We start from the raw sequence: 18,659 nt of genomic DNA, 5'->3' as shown, positions 1-18,659 counted from the left end.
AGGTTAAGACAGGATTAAAACCAAGAACTTCATCATTGTTTCACACTACCCTTCTCTCACTAAGCTCAAAGATAAGAGATATGGCTCAAATGGGAGGCTCCCAACTGGGCATGTTTTCTGGAAAAAAAGGAACTTTCAAAAGTAGTAATGGCCAGTCATACATGGGTTTGGCCAGTTTTTGCTGTCTTTATTCCATGTGACAAGAATGATGAAACAAAGCAAGGACGCCTACTAGAAAAGGCCAGCTTTCTCTCCTACTCACTTTACATTCTCTCTTCCACGCAGCACATGGTCTGGGCTGCCTCCTGAGCTTGAGGAAGCTTAGAAAGTATAAATTAGACTAAGTTGGCATTAATTATTGTGATAAACATACTCTCTTTTGCTCAGTCTTTGGCTCTATTTCTTCCTTCCTTGGTTCATGAGAGTGGTAATTTTTGAGATTTGGATTTGAGTCTAGTAGTTAACTTAGCCCTATCCTATAATCTAGGAAGAAGCAGCTTTATAAGTGATCTAACCCTGTGTATGAGACTTCTGTACTGGAGTTTGAAGCTAAAGCTACTCTTAAAACACAAAGTTTCTTTGCATCTGGGCCAGGGTAGAAATTTTATATTTCTCAGATTCCTGACATGAATCTATAATGATATCACCCCTTACACATTCTGTTTCCCCATTTCCAACATTAAGGTTAATATTGGTAATATTATAGCTGCTGTGATAGCTTTTTATAATTAATAGAACTAAGTGATTTAATAGCTTTTAAAGCCATTTAATTTTAGCTTGTATCATTAGTTATTTTTGATTAGAGATAAAGATTTTGTTGGGAGTCTTTGTGTTTAGAACTATTCTCTGCCTTTAAAAATATCATTAAATAACAAATACTACATTTTATTGATTCTTAGGTACATAGTTTTTTTTTTTGTAGAACTTAACATATCTGATATTGGGATCCATCTTATAACTGATATATGCATAGTTTAATTGGCAAATTTTTTCCCTTGTAGTTCACAAAGTAAGTTTGTATCCAATAAATGATGGGAAGTTAAATTTGATAATACTTGAGATTGCCTTCAAAATTCTAGGCTGTTTTTCTTAATATATCAATCTAATAAATTTTGGAAATTTTTGTTTTTGGTGACAGTTATTAATTTATATCATATGAAATGAAAATGTGCTTTGCTTTGAACTTGGAATAAGTACATAATTGCAATTTTATTGCAAAAATTCTGTATATACCTTGAAATAATCTTTTAAATAAAAGAGCGGGGTGCCTGAGTGGCTCAGTTGGTTAAGCATCTGACACTTGAGTTCTGCTCAAGTCATGATCTCAGGTTGTGAGATTGAGCCCCATGTCCGGCTCTGCACTGGGTGTGGAGCTTCCTTGAGATTCTCTCTCTCTCTCTCTCTCTCTCTCTCTCTCTCTCTCTCTCTCCCCCCTCCTTGGCCTCTCACCTCCCCCCACTCTCCTATCCCCACTTACTCACTCTCTCTCTAAATAAATACATACATATATAAAAGAGAATAATTACTCTAAGCCAATTAGTTTATGCATTGAATACATTAATGATAACATATTTTTAAACTATATATATTTATGCACAATAAAAATGAAAATTCTAAAAACATTTACTCCATTTCTAGAGTGCCAGTTACAGGTGTAAAATTATCTGGTTTCTTTTTGTACTAATTAATTATCTAATGACATTCGTGTATCTCTTTAAAAACTTACATTCTTTCTGTTTTTTTTTTTTAAAGACTTGCAGGCTATGTTGAAGCTTTGGCTTCCAGATTAGGTCTGTCAATTCCTGATCTTACACCAAAACAAGTGGACATGTGGCAAACACGTGTTAGTACACATTTTGTAAGTACTTTATATGGTTTATGATAATGAATTCAGGTAGCCAGAGCAAGATACTGTATAGTTCAGTCCTTTGAGAAATTTGAGACTAACTTGATTTGAGTGGAGTGTTTAACAAAATTGTCTAAGCTTTGGCAGTTTTCAGAAGAAGGATAATTTTTTATTGTTTATTTTGTGTAGATGTATTTGATTTTTAGAATATTCTTTATATGTATACGCTATGTTAAAGAGCTTGAACCTCATAACTAGGTGATGGAGTGCTAAGTGAAGAATTTTAAGTAGGAAGGAAAGTAGATATATTACAGTGCCACCAATTAAGTCAAGAAAAAGGGAGGAAGGACAAGTTAAGGAAGGCTATGAGATCTTTTTTGATTCAGTAAGTTGAATTTGAGATGCTTATAGGACATTGAAGTGGTAATACCTAGTAGGCATTTGGATTAAAAGTTAGAGAGGTCTGAATTAGAGATGATGAGTATTATCAGTTATTCTTCCAACAAATATTCATTATTTTCTACTAAATGCATAGTACACATGTAGGAGTTTTGAATATATTGGTTAACAAAACAAGATCTTTTTTTCTATGGATCTTACATTCTAGCAGTGGAGAGAAGACAATAAAAAATTGGATAAATAAAATGTTTAATGTACTAGAAGTTTGCAAATGTTAAAGGAATTAAAGAAAAAAGAAAGAGCAGGGTAAAAAAGGTTGAGAGTGCTGGGATAGAGACAGCTTGCAGGATTAAATAGGAGAGTCACTGCAGGCCGCACTGAAAAGGTGATAGTTAAAATCATGGGAGAAAGTGAGATTAGACAGGACCGTGATTCTCAAAGTGTAGTGCCATGGCCAGAAAGATCAGCCCTACTTGGAAACTTGTTACAAATCCAAATCTCAGGCTCCACCTTAGACTCACCTATTTCTGTGTAGAAAATCATGTGTATGTATCCATATCCTGCAATTTATAGATAAATTTAAGTGAGATTAGTTGTCTGATTTCTGCTAGAAATGTTGAGGAATCAGGATATTCTAACATTCTAGCAATTTGGCTTGACATTTTAGCACTGCAATTGGGATCAAGAAAAGATTTTCCTTGGCTTTCTTTTCATGTAATTGATCATTGTTTTTTCGTTCTGTATTATAAGCAGGTCCATTCCCTTCTCCTATTATAAAAGTACTTCAGTTACTAAGCTAGTGTATAGATAGATAATAGATGGATAGATAATGTGTGTATCTGTGTGTATTTTGATAAATTTTCTACTAGCATATGAAGTGCTTCTATTTCTTGGTTGTTGACTCTTCTTTTATGTTAGGATTGAATGTACTCTTGTAACATAACATTCAATTAATGAATAGCCTGAAGTAATTTAAGCTACTGATCAGTAATCTATTCATGGCATAAGCTAACTCTGAAATTTACCCATAATGGAATATATGCAAATGAATATGCAGGTTCCTGTTGACATGGGTTATATTTTAAAACCTCATTTATAATTCAGCTGATTGAAATTCAGAAAATGTTTTCTTGCCGAACTGTGTTACAGATGTACTCAAGTTCTTGGGTTAGCCCTAGTGTAGTTACTTGTAAGGCCTAGACTATCATATGACCTGATAATAATATATATATAGGTAACTGATTTTTCAGTGGAAAGATGTTTCAGTTTCTGAATCGCAGAGCTGGAAAAGGCTATCCCACTTCTTTCCTCCCTCTCTGCCCTATTGACTTTATGCCTCATTGAGATAATTGGATTGGAACTCATTAACTGGCAGTCCTAGAGTGAGTGCAGGAGGAAAGCCTTGCTTTCCATGGAAAATAGTAACAAGCATTCTAACAGAATGGGTGAGAAGTAGAAGAAGCTATGAACATTTCATGTATATGGGAAAGTCATAAATCTAAATAAAATAATCTCTCTGTGTGTATAAACAAATATAAATGAATATAAAGTTTAAGGTCAAGATAAGGATCTAGGATTAAGTTTTAGCATCTGGAATGAAGAAGAAAATTTCTGCTTATTAAAGCTCTGTAAGAGTGATACTTTTTGAAGCTTGATGAAAATGAGATGATGAAATGACATGATGAAAATGACAAATCTGACTATTAACATAAAGCATGGGCATATCACCACCACCATCACTATCACTACCACCAAAAACCCAAAAATAACAGAGTTGAAAATTTTTATGCAAGCTGTTGTCAAAACACTAATGTCTAATCTTGAAATTTATTAGAAAACCTGAAGGGTAAAAAAAAAAAAAAAAAAAGAAAACCTGAAGGGTCTGATGGATAAATATGGATAATATATAAGAAAAAACATTGTATTCAAGATTGTTGATTATGTAGCTATCATAGCACCTGTAATGTCTGATAGAATCTGTTTTATTTATTTGCTTTTCTCCTTATAACTAATTGGAAGTTCCTGAAAGAGAGAGACACTGCATTTAATTAGTTTTTGTTTCTCTGGTACCTAGCACAGACTTTGGCACATAGTAGATTCTCAGTAAAGTTTGTATGAAGAAATAAAACTTACCTGAAAAGATTTAACCCTGATGGTCATCATAGAAATTCAAATTTTAAAAATTATTTACAAAGATAAACATTTAAAAGTGTTCATAGTGTAGGTATGGTTGTAAAAAAATTGGGTGTGTATATATACATATATTTATACATATACAGTTGACTCTTGAACAACCTGGGGGTTGAGGCACCATCAACCCCCATGAGTTGAAAATCCATGTATAACTTTGACTTCTCAAACAACTACTAATAGCTAACTGGAAGCCTTACCAGTAACATACATAGTTAATTAACACATATTCTGTATGCTATATAGATTACATATTGTATTCTTAGAATAAAGTAAGCCAGAGAAAGGAAAATGTTGCTAAGAAAATCACGAGGAAGAGAAAAAACATGTATAGTACTTATGTGGGTAAACCCCCACATAAGTAGATCCATACCTGTGTTGTTAAAACCTTTTGTTGTCTGAGGATCAACTGTATTTCAATTGGTATATATGTAGTTGCTGTCAGTTTTGCTTAGAATAGATAGCATGGTATTCATTATACTATGAATATGCACAAATGTTCATGTTATGTGATTTTTAAGCAAATCATTGGGAAGAACTATACACATAAATGTTTATTGTAATACCACTTACACTGGCGAAAAAGTAGCAATGATTTTTAATGATATAAGGAGAGCTTTAAACATTAAAGGCCATCAATCCAGTGGAATTTAGGAGTTTGATAATAAGTTTATGAAACAGTTTGCAAAGGGCTTATTGTAACATGTGGCTATGGGGGAAGAATTGAGACAGAATACAAAGCTATGTTTACATAATTATTAGACCTACATATAATTAGCTATATCTGGGGATTAATATTGAAAAAGGAATATATACAAAAAGGAGCAAATCCAAATATATTGAGAGTATTTGGTGAGTTTTTTTTTCCCCTATCTTCCTATCTTCAGATGTTAAAATGTATGTACAATTTCTAAGAAGTGTTTTTCTACTTGAATATTTCTTTGGTGTTATTTCACGGCAATTTGAGAAAACTTTTCCTAGTTGCATTGGACTTTAAATATTACTTGTTCTAGAACCCTATTGTAACTTATTTTTTTTATTGAAGCGTAGTTGACATACAATATTATATTAGTTTCGGGTATACAACCTAGTGATTCAACAGTTATATCTATATTAACAAAATAGCACAATAGGTATAGTCACCACTTATCAGCATACAAAATTGTTACATTTTTTTACTATACTTCCTATGCTGTACTTTACTTTCTCATGACTTACTTATTTTACAGTTGGAAATTTGTACCTCTTACTGCCCTTCACCTATTTCACCCATCCCCTCCATCTCCTCCTGTCTGGCAACCACCACTTTGTTTTCTATATCTGAATCTATTTCTGTTTTTTTATTTGTTTTGTTTTTTAGATTCCACATGTAAGTGAAATCATGTTATTTGTCTTTTTCTGTCTGACTTATTTCACTTACCATAATATCCTTGAGGTCCATCTACGTTGTCACAAATGTCAAGATTTCATTCTCTTTCATGGCTGAGTAGTAGACTCCATTGTCTCTCTGTGTGTTTGTGTGTGTGCATGTATACATGTGTATACATATACAAATGTATGTATACATTTATACTTGCATACATGTATGTGTGTGTGTGCACATACATATATATACTATATCTTCTTCATCTGTTGATGGACATTTAGATTGCTTCTGTATCTTGGCTATTATAAATAATGCTACACTAAAAATATGGGTTCATATATCTTTTCAAATTAGTGTTTTTTTTCCCTTGGGTAAATACCCAGAAATGGAATTAGTGGATCATATAGTATTTTCATTTTTAATGTTTTGAGGAACCTTCATTCTATTTCCCGTAGTGGCTACACCAATTTACTTCCCCACCAGCAGCGCACAAGGATTCCCTTTTCTCCGTATCCTCACCAATGCTTGTTTTTTTCTTGTCTTTTTAAAGACAAGTTAAATTAGTTTCAAGTATACAATACAGTGATGTAACAATTCTGTATATTATTACTCAGTGCTCATCAAGATAAGTATACTTTTAATCCTCTTCACCTATTCACCCACCTCCACTCTGGTAATCATCTGTTTATTCTCTATAGTTAAGAGTCTGTTTTTGGTTTGTTTCTCTCCTTTCCCTTTGTTTATTTTTTTCTTAAATTACACATATGAATGAAATCATATGGTATTTGTCTTTCTCTAACTGACTTCACTTAGCATGATACCCTCTAGATCTATCCATGTTGTTACGTTCTTTTTTGTGGCTGAATAATATTCCCGTGTGTGTGTGTATGTGTACACCACAACTTTATTCATTTATCAGTGGACACTTAAGGCTGTTTCCATAGTTTGGCTATTGTACGTAATGCTGCAATAAACACAGGGGTACATACATCCTTTTGAATTAGTGTTTTTGTATTCTTTGTAATCACATGGTAGTGTGATTACTGGATCATGTGGTAGTTATATTTTTAATTGTTGAGGAACCTCCATACTGTTTTCCACAGTGGCTGTACCAGTTTGCATTCCTGCCAGCAGTGCATGAGGGTTCCTTTTTCTCCACTTCTTGTTTCTTGTGTTTTTTATTTTAGTCATTCTGACAGGTGTAAGGTGATATCTCCTTGTAGTTTTGGTTTGCATTTCCCTGATTAGTAGTATTGAGCAGCTTTTCGTATTAGCCATCTGTATGTTTTCTTTGGAGAAATGTCTATTTTAGGTCCTCTGCCCATTTTATAATCAAATTCTTTTTCAGTGTTAAGTTGTAGGAGTTTTTTATGTATTTCGGATATTAACCCCTTATTGGTTATATCATTTGTAGATATTTTCTCCCATTGAGTAGATTGCTGTGACATTTGTTGATATTTTTTGCTCTGCAAAAAACTTTTTAGTTGAAGTAGTCCCAGTTCTGTATTTTTGCTTTTGTTTTTTCTTGCCTTAGGAGACAGATCCAGAAAAATGTTGCTATAAGGCTGATGTCTGAGAGATTACTGCCTATGTTTTCTTTTAGGGTTTTTATGGTTTCAGGTCTTATTACATTTAGGTCTTTCATCCATTTTGAGTTTATTATTGTATATGGTATAAGAAAGCGGTCCAGTTTCATTCTTTTGCATGTAGCTGTCCAGTTTTTCCGACAGCAGTTATGAGACTGTCTTTTCCCCATTGCATATTCTTGCCTCCTTTGTCATATGTGGCTTATTTTTATGTTTAAGTTACTATGATCAAAAGAAATGCGGTTACAGTTGAATTTTATAACACATAGAAATTGTTTATTGTAGAGACTTAGGCAAGGATTCTTCTATCAGGGATAAAATAACTTTCAAAAAATGTTTTCTTTTGTTTCCTTAGGGCAAAGCTGTTGGGGTGACTATTGGCTGCATTCTAGGAATGTTTCCTTTGCTTTTCTTTGGAGGAGGTGAAGAAGATGAAAAACTGGAAACGAAAAATTAACCCTCTTAGAATATTTATAAAAAGCTGTAAACTGATGTACCTCAATTACTAAATATGCTGTCACAACATTTAGGAATTAAGACAATAACAGTGTATAGATATGGGATCAAATAATTCAGCATGTATTATGGAAAACACTAACTTATTGTGGCTTGGTTTTCTTAGGACATCTTTTTAACAAAATGTTTAGTATCCATTTTGTGTAAATTGTTGAAATGCTTTTTCACCAAGTGCAGTCAACATTTTACCTTTTTCTTTATATCAAAATATCATTTAAGTATCAGCCATTGATGTACTGTACTGAGTTGGGTTTTGCATACTTGTTACTTCATGCGTATGCATGCATGAAAGGATCTTCTGTTGTCACTGTTCTCTAATTACAACTCAGCTTTGAAATTTTTGCCACATTACTTAAGATGTTTCATATAAGTTAAAGGTTTTTTTTTTTTACTCTATTTGGCAACATCAATTTTGTACTATTTTACACTGAACATATACAATCATATAATTTCAGTCATTTTAAAATTCTTATTCTATTCAAAATAGACACACACTTTACGTATTTTAAGTATCTATTACTCATTTGAATTTTCTGACCTCACTGTCTCAAGAGCCAGAGGTTAATCAGAATAAGTATTATGTGGTGTCCCTACTACATAAAACCATGTATGTTATTAGTAACTGTATTATTTTCATTGATTTTTTTAAATCTCCAATTTCTCAATTTTGAATCATTACATCATAGCTTCTGCTCCTGAGGGGAAGAAAATGATTATCTTAGGGTCTTTTATAAATGAGGATTGTGGAGTTAGAGTAAACTAAGAGGTTTGACCTGACAGTTGGAAATTAAGAGGCTAAAAATTTTTTTAGAGAAAAGAAAATGGGAACTGTCGAGAAGGTTTATGATATAAGTGGTGAAGTTGAAGTGACATTTGGAAGGTTAATGAGATATAGATTCTATTGTTTAGGATGGATTTCTTTTTCCCCATTCTCATCTCAGATGAGATGAGCGTCGTCTCATCTGAATTGACTGAATCAGAGTACTCCATACTCATATCCTTATGTCTCATCTCGTTTAGTGAGTTTTATTTCTGGATAACTTACTCTGAGGTGAAGACTAAATATTTTAGATATTGCTTTTTTGCTATGAATAGTTTAGTAGTCAAAAACTATGTGAGGAGAAATCTTTTTTGTTGTTCTTTTTTTTATTGTGATGTTTAAATAATATTCTAGGTTGAAATTATTTATTTTCAGCCTTGCATATTTGACATGTATAGTACAACTATATATGAGTTATAAATTTTAATTTTATGAGCCCTTAAAATTTCTTAGCATGTGGCCTGTTATATATGCTAAAAAATTACTCTTACTTGTAAGAGTAAACACATCATGGAGGAGAAAAACTGAAAATAAAATTACTGTTTGGGCCACTGAAATTATTTATGTTGCTTGATAGATGCAAAAGAAGGGAAACTTCTAAGATGGCTGTATTTACAGTTACCTTAAAATTTTATTTGCACATATTTACTTTGACCTCTTATTTTCAGAGGGGCTGTATTTTCCCACAATGCAATTTGTTGTAAATTATCCTCTCTACACTTAAAAATAATTTAGGGCCATCCTTTAATCATAGATTTTTGAAGGAAAAGAAGAAAATAAATCATATAATATAAAAATAAGTATATAACATTCTTATTATGTACAAATAATACAACACTCTCATTTGAACAAATTAGGATTATAGAACTTGACTTCTTAAACAGAATTGTGGTTTTTATCTTCCACATAGTACCATGTATACACCAAAAAGAATTTTTTAATTATTTTAGCTGGTAGGAATAGAGTGCTTATTTAAACAGGGTTTTTTTGGGGGTGGGGGGGTGGGGGGTAAATGTCTAAGTGCATTTGTTCCTAACTTGTATATTGCCAGTCTTTTTTGTTTTCTAAAAAGTATTTTATTGTGGTGCTTAAATTTTCTTCTTGTTAATTAAATCCCATATCCAGAAACCTTGCCTGTGAGCTTAGAAAGGGCTTTATACGTTTTCACGTTTTGCTCTTGAAAGTAATTCAGTCCTACAGAACCTTTCAGTTTAGCTGAATGTCTGCAGAATTATTTAAGGTGTCAAAACATGGCATATATAAATAACCTTCATGTTGAAAGATATATAAATTTGGAGGCATAATAAAAATTTGAATCATTCAGATAATTAATTTTTAAGAAATGGAGCCCTTTTGTCTTTAACATAAGGTACACATCTTTTCAAGATCTTATCCTATGTGAGTATTGGTGCTTTGCACAAAGTGATTTCTGAAAAGTGGTTCTCTTTAAGATAATGACTTCATAAAATCATTGTTTCATGGCACCTGTCACAAATAACCTTATTTCAGATTAAAACTGGAATCTTTTTTCTCATATTTCTTTATTGGAAGCACCATAACTATAGGTAAATACAACATGAGCTATTTAGTACTGTTCATTTGAAATTCATGTTGTCTGTGTATTATGATTTATTGACTTGTTGATGCATGTAAATTGGGTGCATTTTGTTGCCACTGTATGTTAAATGGTGACCAATGTTTTTACAAAGGAATTGAACAAAAAAAAATATCTTTTAAGAAATTTGGAATGTGGTTTTGCTTTTAAAATTTGATTTTCTTCCTAATCTCTGAGGGAGGGCCCTGGTTATTATTACATCACTAAGGGAAATGAAATAAATAAATGTAGTTTTTTTTTTTTTTACAGGGTTGAGGCAATGTCACTGATAACAGTAAAATGAAGTATTTATTACCTCCCTGAAGTCCACACTGGAGATCTGTTTCAGATTATGAGAGAAGAATGATCCTATATTGAGACAATTTGATCTTTAATAGGGTGTCAAAAATAACGTTAGAGAGATTGGCATAAATCCCACTGATGGGTTTTTACAGCAGAGATATCCAGGCCTTCTCTAGAATAATGCCTCATTGACTCCTTTTTTGTAGGAGGTGAATTTTGAAGGTAATGGAAGTTATTTTTCACACAGAAACTGTGTGAGTCATTTTGAAGTAAATCATCATAATTTGAGAATTATATTTTCTTCCCATCTTGAATGTATTAAATATAATGTCATTATTTTCTTAGTGGTGAAGCACCATCCCCAGGACATCATTATTGTGCTGTGATGCCTCAGGAAAACTTTCATTTTCCTCCCATCTTTTTTTACTACTTTCACTTTTGGCAACTGCCTTCTCTCTAAATTGCCACTTCTCAGCTGTATGGATTTAGCAACTAGATGGCCAGTATCACCAGGAATTCTTTGAGAAATATTAGGCTATGGAACCTGAGTGAGATGATGGTAATAATGATGATAATGTTAGCTCCCTTTAAAAAAAAAATGTTAGCTCCCTTTTATCAAGCATTTATTTGCTGCTGTAAATATTTTACACACTTTGTCACATGTATTCACTTTAATAACAACGTTAAGTTGGTGCTCTTATTATCCCTATTTTATATTGGATAAATTTTATATAGAGGGTTAGTAGTAGACCCATGAGATCAGTACTAATAAGTGGACTGGAATTCAACTTTGTCCAAGTTTAAAGCCTGTGTTCTTAGTTACTATACAATAGAGCATCAGTTGTACAGACTTTGTAACATCTCTTCTCTGCTTAGGTTTCTTTTTACCTCTAGACTCATGGGGTTGTTTTCTTGCCTATATTCTAAGGGAATTGTGCTTATAATCCCATTGTTAGTTTAAGAAATTCTGTGCATACTCTGTGCTCAGAACTGTTTAAGGAACTGAGTGAACAGCTAAAACATCCTCATTCTCATGAAGTTTATTCTGGGGTTTGGGGGTGTGTCGATGGGGCAAATACACACTTAAATATTTCTTATTGCAGACAGTGATAAATTCTAGAAAGAAATGGAGTAAGGTAAGGGGCATGGAAAGTACTGGTGGTCATATTTGGGGCATTATTTTTATAGAGTGGTCAGGAAAGAGCTGAAAGAAATGAGAACATTAACCGTACATGTTAAGGAAATCTCAGACATGTGAGTTATATTTCACCTTAGAATGTATTATAAGATGTTTTGTTTGTTTTGCATTATTAATGCTTTCTGGATTGAATCTAAGTAAATACCAATATTTAAATATTAGGATTAACACTCCCTGCATATCTACTGACAGCAGTAGAGGGAAATGACCCAGAAGCCTGGGGAAGCTACCTGGGAATTCAGAAAGTCTGTGGATAACCCATTTGCAAATTATTTAGAGTTTGTTGTGTGCTCATAATGAAATCTTACTAACAGATCATTTGTTTTTACCAAAGCAATAAATGCTATTGGTATATGAGTTGTAACACTAAAATTGGTTTTTCTTCTTTAACTTTTAGAAATGGAGTACTACTTAAAATGAGAACATATAACATTTTAATTTTGAAGCTTCAGGACTTTAAGGGCCTACCAATCTTATGCTGACAGCAATGTGGAGTACATGGTGTTATGTATTGGGTTTTTTATTAAACTTTATGACATCAAACATGTTAATGCCATTGACAGGTTTATGAATGAAAAAAATTTGAGCAAATATTTTTATTGAGACCAATTAAAAAGAATAGGCACCTTAGAGATTGTGTGATTTCCCCACAACTACAAGTTAAATTTTTTGTTTACAGAAATAGAATGTGAGAATGATGACTGAAGAATTAAACTCAAAGGAACTATTTTTGGGGAGAGATGGAGTGAACCTTCAAAAACTGTTGGGTAAAGGGATTTTCTGTAAGAATTGTAGAATTCAGTAAAGATTTGACATTTGCTAATAATATGAAAGCTATACATTTGTATAGTGCTTTCCCATTTATAAAAATAGTTACACAGATGCTAGATATACATGAAATTTAAGAGAGTTAGTTCAAAAAAAATGGGCATACCTTAATTAGAATTATAGTTTTTCTCTGCTATGTATCAACCCCACCATCACCATTCGTGTACAACGGTGATTATTCTGTATCTCTTTACCATATGTCTCAAGTGTATTCTCTTCCTTATTTTCTTTTTTTTTTCCCTCAACCTCGGACTGATGGAAATGCAGTTTTTAGAATGTATATTATGTCCCATGCTGTTATTTTTAAAGTATATAGGTCAAACATTTTCTCTTTTCCTCCTTTATTCCCATTTGGGAGGAGAGCAAATCTAAATTAATTTTAGTTCATTTTATATTTAACAGTTTTGACTCTTCTTTCTTCCATATTAATTCATCCCTGCATTTCATAAGAAGGAAAAGATCCAACTATGCTTCAGATGTCAGTGCCACAAAGAATGGGATCTCATCTAACTTGTTCACTTCTCTATCTATAATGCTTTGTACAGTGCCTGAAACACAGGGTACAGTAGATATTTGTTTAATGAGTTGATCTTTTCCACCCACATCACTGTGCACTTCTCTCTAGGAACTTGAATTCTGGCTTGACTCCCAGCCCATTCTGTATCAGTACTAAACACTTCTAGGTCACATTCGTATCATTTTTGAATTTATCACATTTTGCTTCAGGTAGATTGATTCATGGTTCATCTACTGGCAGTTCTCTAGTCCATTGTTTTGTAACAGATAGTCAAATGTTTAATGGGAAATACAGTATATGTATATCTCCTGTTCTGGTTATCAAGGAAACAAACATTCTTTGATTTGGCATGATTTATTCTTAGTGAACTTGTGTTGGGAGCCAGTGGTTACCACTTTATTTTCTGTTTAAGCTGTTCTAATTGTTCCCCTGAATATTAATATCAAGTATATTAGTCTACAGTTTCTAGAACCTATCTGCAGTACTTTTTTTTCTGAATAAGGCATTGTTTATCCAACTCTGAATTTAATAGTACTTTTCCTGATCTTATTATTCAGAGAACAGCTTTGTAATTGTATCTGAAATTCTTTCAGTATCATAAACCAAAGAAATTAAAACTTCTTGGCCTCCAGACTCCTTTACACTCTGAAAAAAATATTGAGGTCCTCAAAGAGCTTTTGTTTATGAAGGTCATAAAAATATTTATGCATTAGAAATTAAAACTGACAAATTATAAAAATATTTACTAATGTCTTTTAAAGCAATTCATGTTAACATACATAAATGATACACATTTTATGAAGATTATTTTCTAAAAGTAAAGTTTAGTGAGAAGAATAGCATTGTTTTACATTTTTTATAGATCAATGTCTGGCTTACTAGAAGACAGCTGGATTCTTGTATCTGTTTCTGCATTCAATCTGTTTGATAATTATTTTGTTTGAAATATATGAAGAAAATTTTGCCTCACACAGATACATAGTTGGAAAAAAGAAGAATATTTTAATGACCTTTTTATATGACTGTAGATTTATTCTTCGACACTACTTAAACGGTACAAGGGGTAATTTCTAAACAGTTCATTGCACTATAGAATTCAAAACCGTATCAATAAAATTTTGCACTGGGTTTCATTAAAACCTGTTGGTCTTCCTTGCACTCTGACTGAACATTTTTCCCATGCATAATGTTATAATACCACGTATTCAACATTTGGAAATTACTGGTTCACTGAATTACGTACATCTTCCCAATGTTAATACATTGCCCACATAAAATTTAAAAATCATGTTTAATATGACCAATGATATCATTAAAAAAAAAGCCTCAAGAATTGAGAAGCTTTCAAATTCAGATGGCAGATACATGTTTTCCAAAATTCTGATTTTTACTTGATAGCTTAAATTTTGTTACTGGGAACATATACCATTAGTTTTCCTTGAAGTGACAGTTCACTTCGTGTTTGAAAAAATATCTGCCAAATATTCACATCTGAATAACCAAGTTTATCTCACAAAACAAACTTATAATTGCTTCTCTTCAAGACAACTATTATATTTTTGTATCCCCAGAAGTACTTTGTGCATATTTGCCATTTCATACAGAATATTAAAAAGACATTTACTCAACAGTCAAGGTTTAAATAGATGGTTTTTACTGCTTTTTGAAGGACACTGAGTGGAGCTTTTCTTCTCCCTCTCTCCCAACTGCAAGTCCATGGCAATGTAGAATACAATGTACTACTAGTGCCTTTATTTGTTCTAATATTGGTGCTTTTACCCACCATGGCTTTTGCACTATCAGTGAACATGTCACCACAGTAAAAGAGATTTATAAGGTCTTAGTATATTACAAAAATGGTTTTGACTTTACAGATTCCCTAGGAATCTTAAGACCACACTTTCACATTTTGAGAACTGCTGTCCTAAACTTTCCTAATTAGTTTAGATTAGGTTTGGCTGTAAGTAACAAAACCCCAAAATAACAGTAACTGAAACAGGATGGAGGTTTATTTCTCTTTCATATAAAATTGTAGTGGTATGTTGTCCAGGGCTAGTATAAAAGTTATGCTCCATAAAGTAGTGAAGCCCAAATTCCCATCTTTCTGCTTAATCATGTAATTAATTTCTTTTTGTTCTCAGTCATTGCTTCATGATCTAAAATGGCTGCTTCAGCTCCAGCTATCACATCTGCAGCCTATGGAGGAGGAAGGAAGCTTGAAAAAACTTTTAAGTTGCCACATGACACATCTGCTTATGTATCAGACCCTCATCATATGAACACTGAACTAAGAGAGATGCTTGTGAATTTCCCCATCTGTATGGCTGAATATATAGCCAAAAATTGGAAAAGGGAAGGACATTTTGGGGAAAAATTAGCTGTGTATCACAGTCTACCATTTTGGCTATCAAGTATTCATGCCTCCCCTTTTTCTCTATATAGAAAACACCCATCTACAGGGGAGTTGGCTCAAGTTTCTATGCAGTGACTGCATTCAACTCTGGGACTATACTATTCTTTCTATAAAGTTTTAAACTGACCCACTGGTATCAGATATCCTAAAATGAAAAAAAGCATCTGCCTCTACACACTAAGTGTGCAAAAATCACTTCTATTCAGAAAAGGAAAGAATAAACAATACAACTGTCACTAGTTGCTAGAAATTATGAAGTCCACCACCACTGTATCTGCTCATCTACTTGAAACCAGTGGAAACCTGCCTAGGCAGGACTCCATAGAGGAGTGAACATTTTAGAAGTGAGTTGACTTCCAAAGCTGCTTTTAGCTTGGGGTTTTTTGTCCATTTTGGTCACAGTCAGGAGGCTGATAATTTTGGTTTTGTATATTTTAAGTCTTGCTTCTAGGGGACAGAAACCAAGAGAGCTTTTGGTAGAGATATACAGAAGCCTCAAGCATATGCAGTTTCCTCTCAGAAAATTTGCAAAATTGTAGAGCTCTTTGGGAGAAGACAAAATTAAGCAGAGGCCTTATGAAACAAAGATTAAATTCAGAACCTGCTAGAAGAAGGGAATCTGGGGAACAGCCTAGATTATCATTTGAAAATTCTGAAGGCCAGGGCAAATCAAAGGTGGAATGAGCCTTATACCAAGGTTTGCAACTCTTCCTTGATTTATCATGATTTCTAGTTGGATTAGGGTTAATACTATATTGTCCTAGCAAAAAGAAGGATGAACCTCTCTGGAGAAAGGTATCACCAGAAGCCTGTACAAGTTTTCTGTATAACACCTGAAAATTCAGATTATGAGACATGCCAAAAGATAGGACCACATGACTAAAAACTAAGGAAAAAGATAGAAGAAACAGACCCACAGATAATCCAAATAATGGAGTTAGCTGACAACTCTAAAAAATAGTTTTTCTTTTTTTAAAATTTTTTTAAAAAGATTTATTTATTTTAGAGAGACTGCGCATGCAGGGAGGAGTAGACGGAGAGAGAACGAGAAACTTTAGCAGACTCCACACTGAGCTCAGAGCCGGATGCTGGGCTTGATCTCAAGACCTTGAGATCATGACCTGCACTGAAATCAAGAGTAAGATGCCTAACTAACTGTGCCACACAGGCGCCCCTCTTTTTTTTTTTTAATTCTAGTTTCAGTATAGTTAACATACACTATATTAATTTCAGGTATACCATATAGTGATAACTTGTTTTTGTTTGAGACAAGTTATGGGGAAAAATGAAAAGGTAGAGGCTTTCGTCAGAAAGTTATAATGTAAAATTAATAAAAATAGACATTCTGGAATTAAGAACACATTAGATAAGACAGTGGATTTGCACACAAAAGAGAATTAGTGACTTGCAAGATAGGTTGATAGGAAACAACACACACTGAAGCATAGGAAGAAGAAAGTAATGGAACAGAAAATATTTGGAGGCATGTTGGCACAATAAAAAGCCTTTAAAATGTGTGGTTGAGAGTCTTAGGGTATACAGAATAGGAGGAAGAAGGAGAACTATGAATATTTAAGGGTCAAATTCTCTGTGATCATCTCAATAGAGACAGAAATAAAAGGACAAAACTAGTAAAACAAACACCCATACATGATATGTGGATGGCATATTACCACATGAAAATACGCTCAATGTCATTAGTCATGAAAATATAAATTAAAACCACACTCACAACAATGTGCTGGCTGGGCAGTTCCTCTGCTGGTTTTGCCTCAGTGCAGTTATGTGGCTGCAGTCAGCTGATCAGTTGGCAGAAGCTAGAGGGTTTAATAGGGTTTGGGCACAGACGGATGGAAGACTAGGATTCTCACCACATGGTTTCTCATCAGTTCTTAGTCTAACCAAATCTTTACATGACAGTGGGATCCCAAGAGTAGAAGTAGAAACCATGAGGTCTCCTAATGCCTACATTCTAGACTTAATGCCATGCAACTCCTGCCGCCTTCCCTTAGTCAAGGCGAATTACAAAACCAGCCCAAATTCAAGGGAATGGAGAAGATGATTCTGTCCTTTTAGTGTGAGAAATGGTCATGTCATACTACAAAGGGGCCTGGACACGGGAAGGCATTATTCACTAGAGACCATTATTATAATGATCTAATTTTCCAGATAATGCCTTATCACAAGCATGTTTTTCGTACCTGTATCCTTTCTGTTATATTAGGAAAGTTAGGAATCAGATCTTATTTATCTTCATGGTTTTTTTTTTGTTTTGTTTTGTTTACAACTATTGAAGACCTTTGCACAGTGTGTAGTAAGTGTTGACTTTTTCCTGGCTGCTAAGAGAAATAAAAGGTCAGTGGGAAAAAAAAAAAAAAAAAGAAGAAACCTTAAGTTGAAAACCTATCATTGCAGTAGTAGGGTAAAAAAGATACCTTGCAAGGCATTTAAAATCATAATCTCCAGAGCAGGCAAAAGCAAATAGCAACCATTGATAAGTCTGCAGAATATCTTAATAATCATAAGTTTGTGTATTATTTTGGGTTTTTTTTTTGCAAAGAAGGGTAATACAATCCCTGATTTTATAGATGAGAACAGTTGCAAAGCTCTTTAAGCATCTAGACCTTTATTTATTTATATTTATTTATTTATTTATTTATCTATCTATCTATCTATCTATCTATCTATTTATTTATTTAAAATACAAACTTCTGATTCCATATTCCAGGTTCTCTTAGGATTGCTTTATGTTACAGGCAATGGAGAGAGTGGTGGATAACTTAGGTGCTTTAATTTACAAAGTAAATACACTGTGCTTGGTATTCTCCTTTTTGTATTTATTTTTCTCTGTGTAGAACATGAAAGATTTAAAAAGAACAATGCTTAAGGTGCTTAAAATAAACGTTCCTCATTTATTTCAAGTCTTTCCTATTTCTAAGCAGTTGGATTTGAAGAGAAAAAGTATGTTGTTGAGCAGTTCTGCCAAAAGCTTAGTCCAAAATCTTTAGTTTTTCCTGGAAATTGTAGCCAGTGTTTTGTCTATCTGCTATTAACACATTACCCTCTACATGCCATCTGATATT

The 18,659-nt window shown here is 33.2% G+C and overlaps 1 protein-coding gene across 3 annotated transcripts in view; it reads left to right on the top strand.

Moving 5' to 3' along the window:
- TMEM65 (transmembrane protein 65) overlaps positions 1–9,709 on the top strand; it is a 63,764-nt gene extending 54,055 nt beyond the window's left edge. For 2 of the 3 annotated variants that reach the window (XM_055314322.1, XM_055314324.1), the window contains 2 exons: positions 1,753–1,858; positions 7,743–9,709. In XM_055314322.1, coding sequence (XP_055170297.1) covers positions 1,753–1,858; positions 7,743–7,844 — 208 coding nt within the window. In that variant the 3' untranslated portion in view covers positions 7,845–9,709. The remainder of the gene's footprint in view (positions 1–1,752; positions 1,859–7,742) is intronic. The other variant, XM_055314323.1, reaches the window with a different exon arrangement.
- The last annotated feature ends 8,950 nt before the right edge of the window (positions 9,710–18,659 follow it).

This window comes from Nyctereutes procyonoides, unplaced genomic scaffold, assembly GCF_905146905.1.
Source record: "Nyctereutes procyonoides isolate TBG_1078 unplaced genomic scaffold, NYPRO_anot_genome, whole genome shotgun sequence".
In the NCBI taxonomy this organism is placed as follows: domain Eukaryota; kingdom Metazoa; phylum Chordata; class Mammalia; order Carnivora; family Canidae; genus Nyctereutes; species Nyctereutes procyonoides.
The sequence above is the reverse complement of the archived record's forward strand: the minus strand, read 5'-3'. Positions and strand labels throughout refer to the sequence as shown.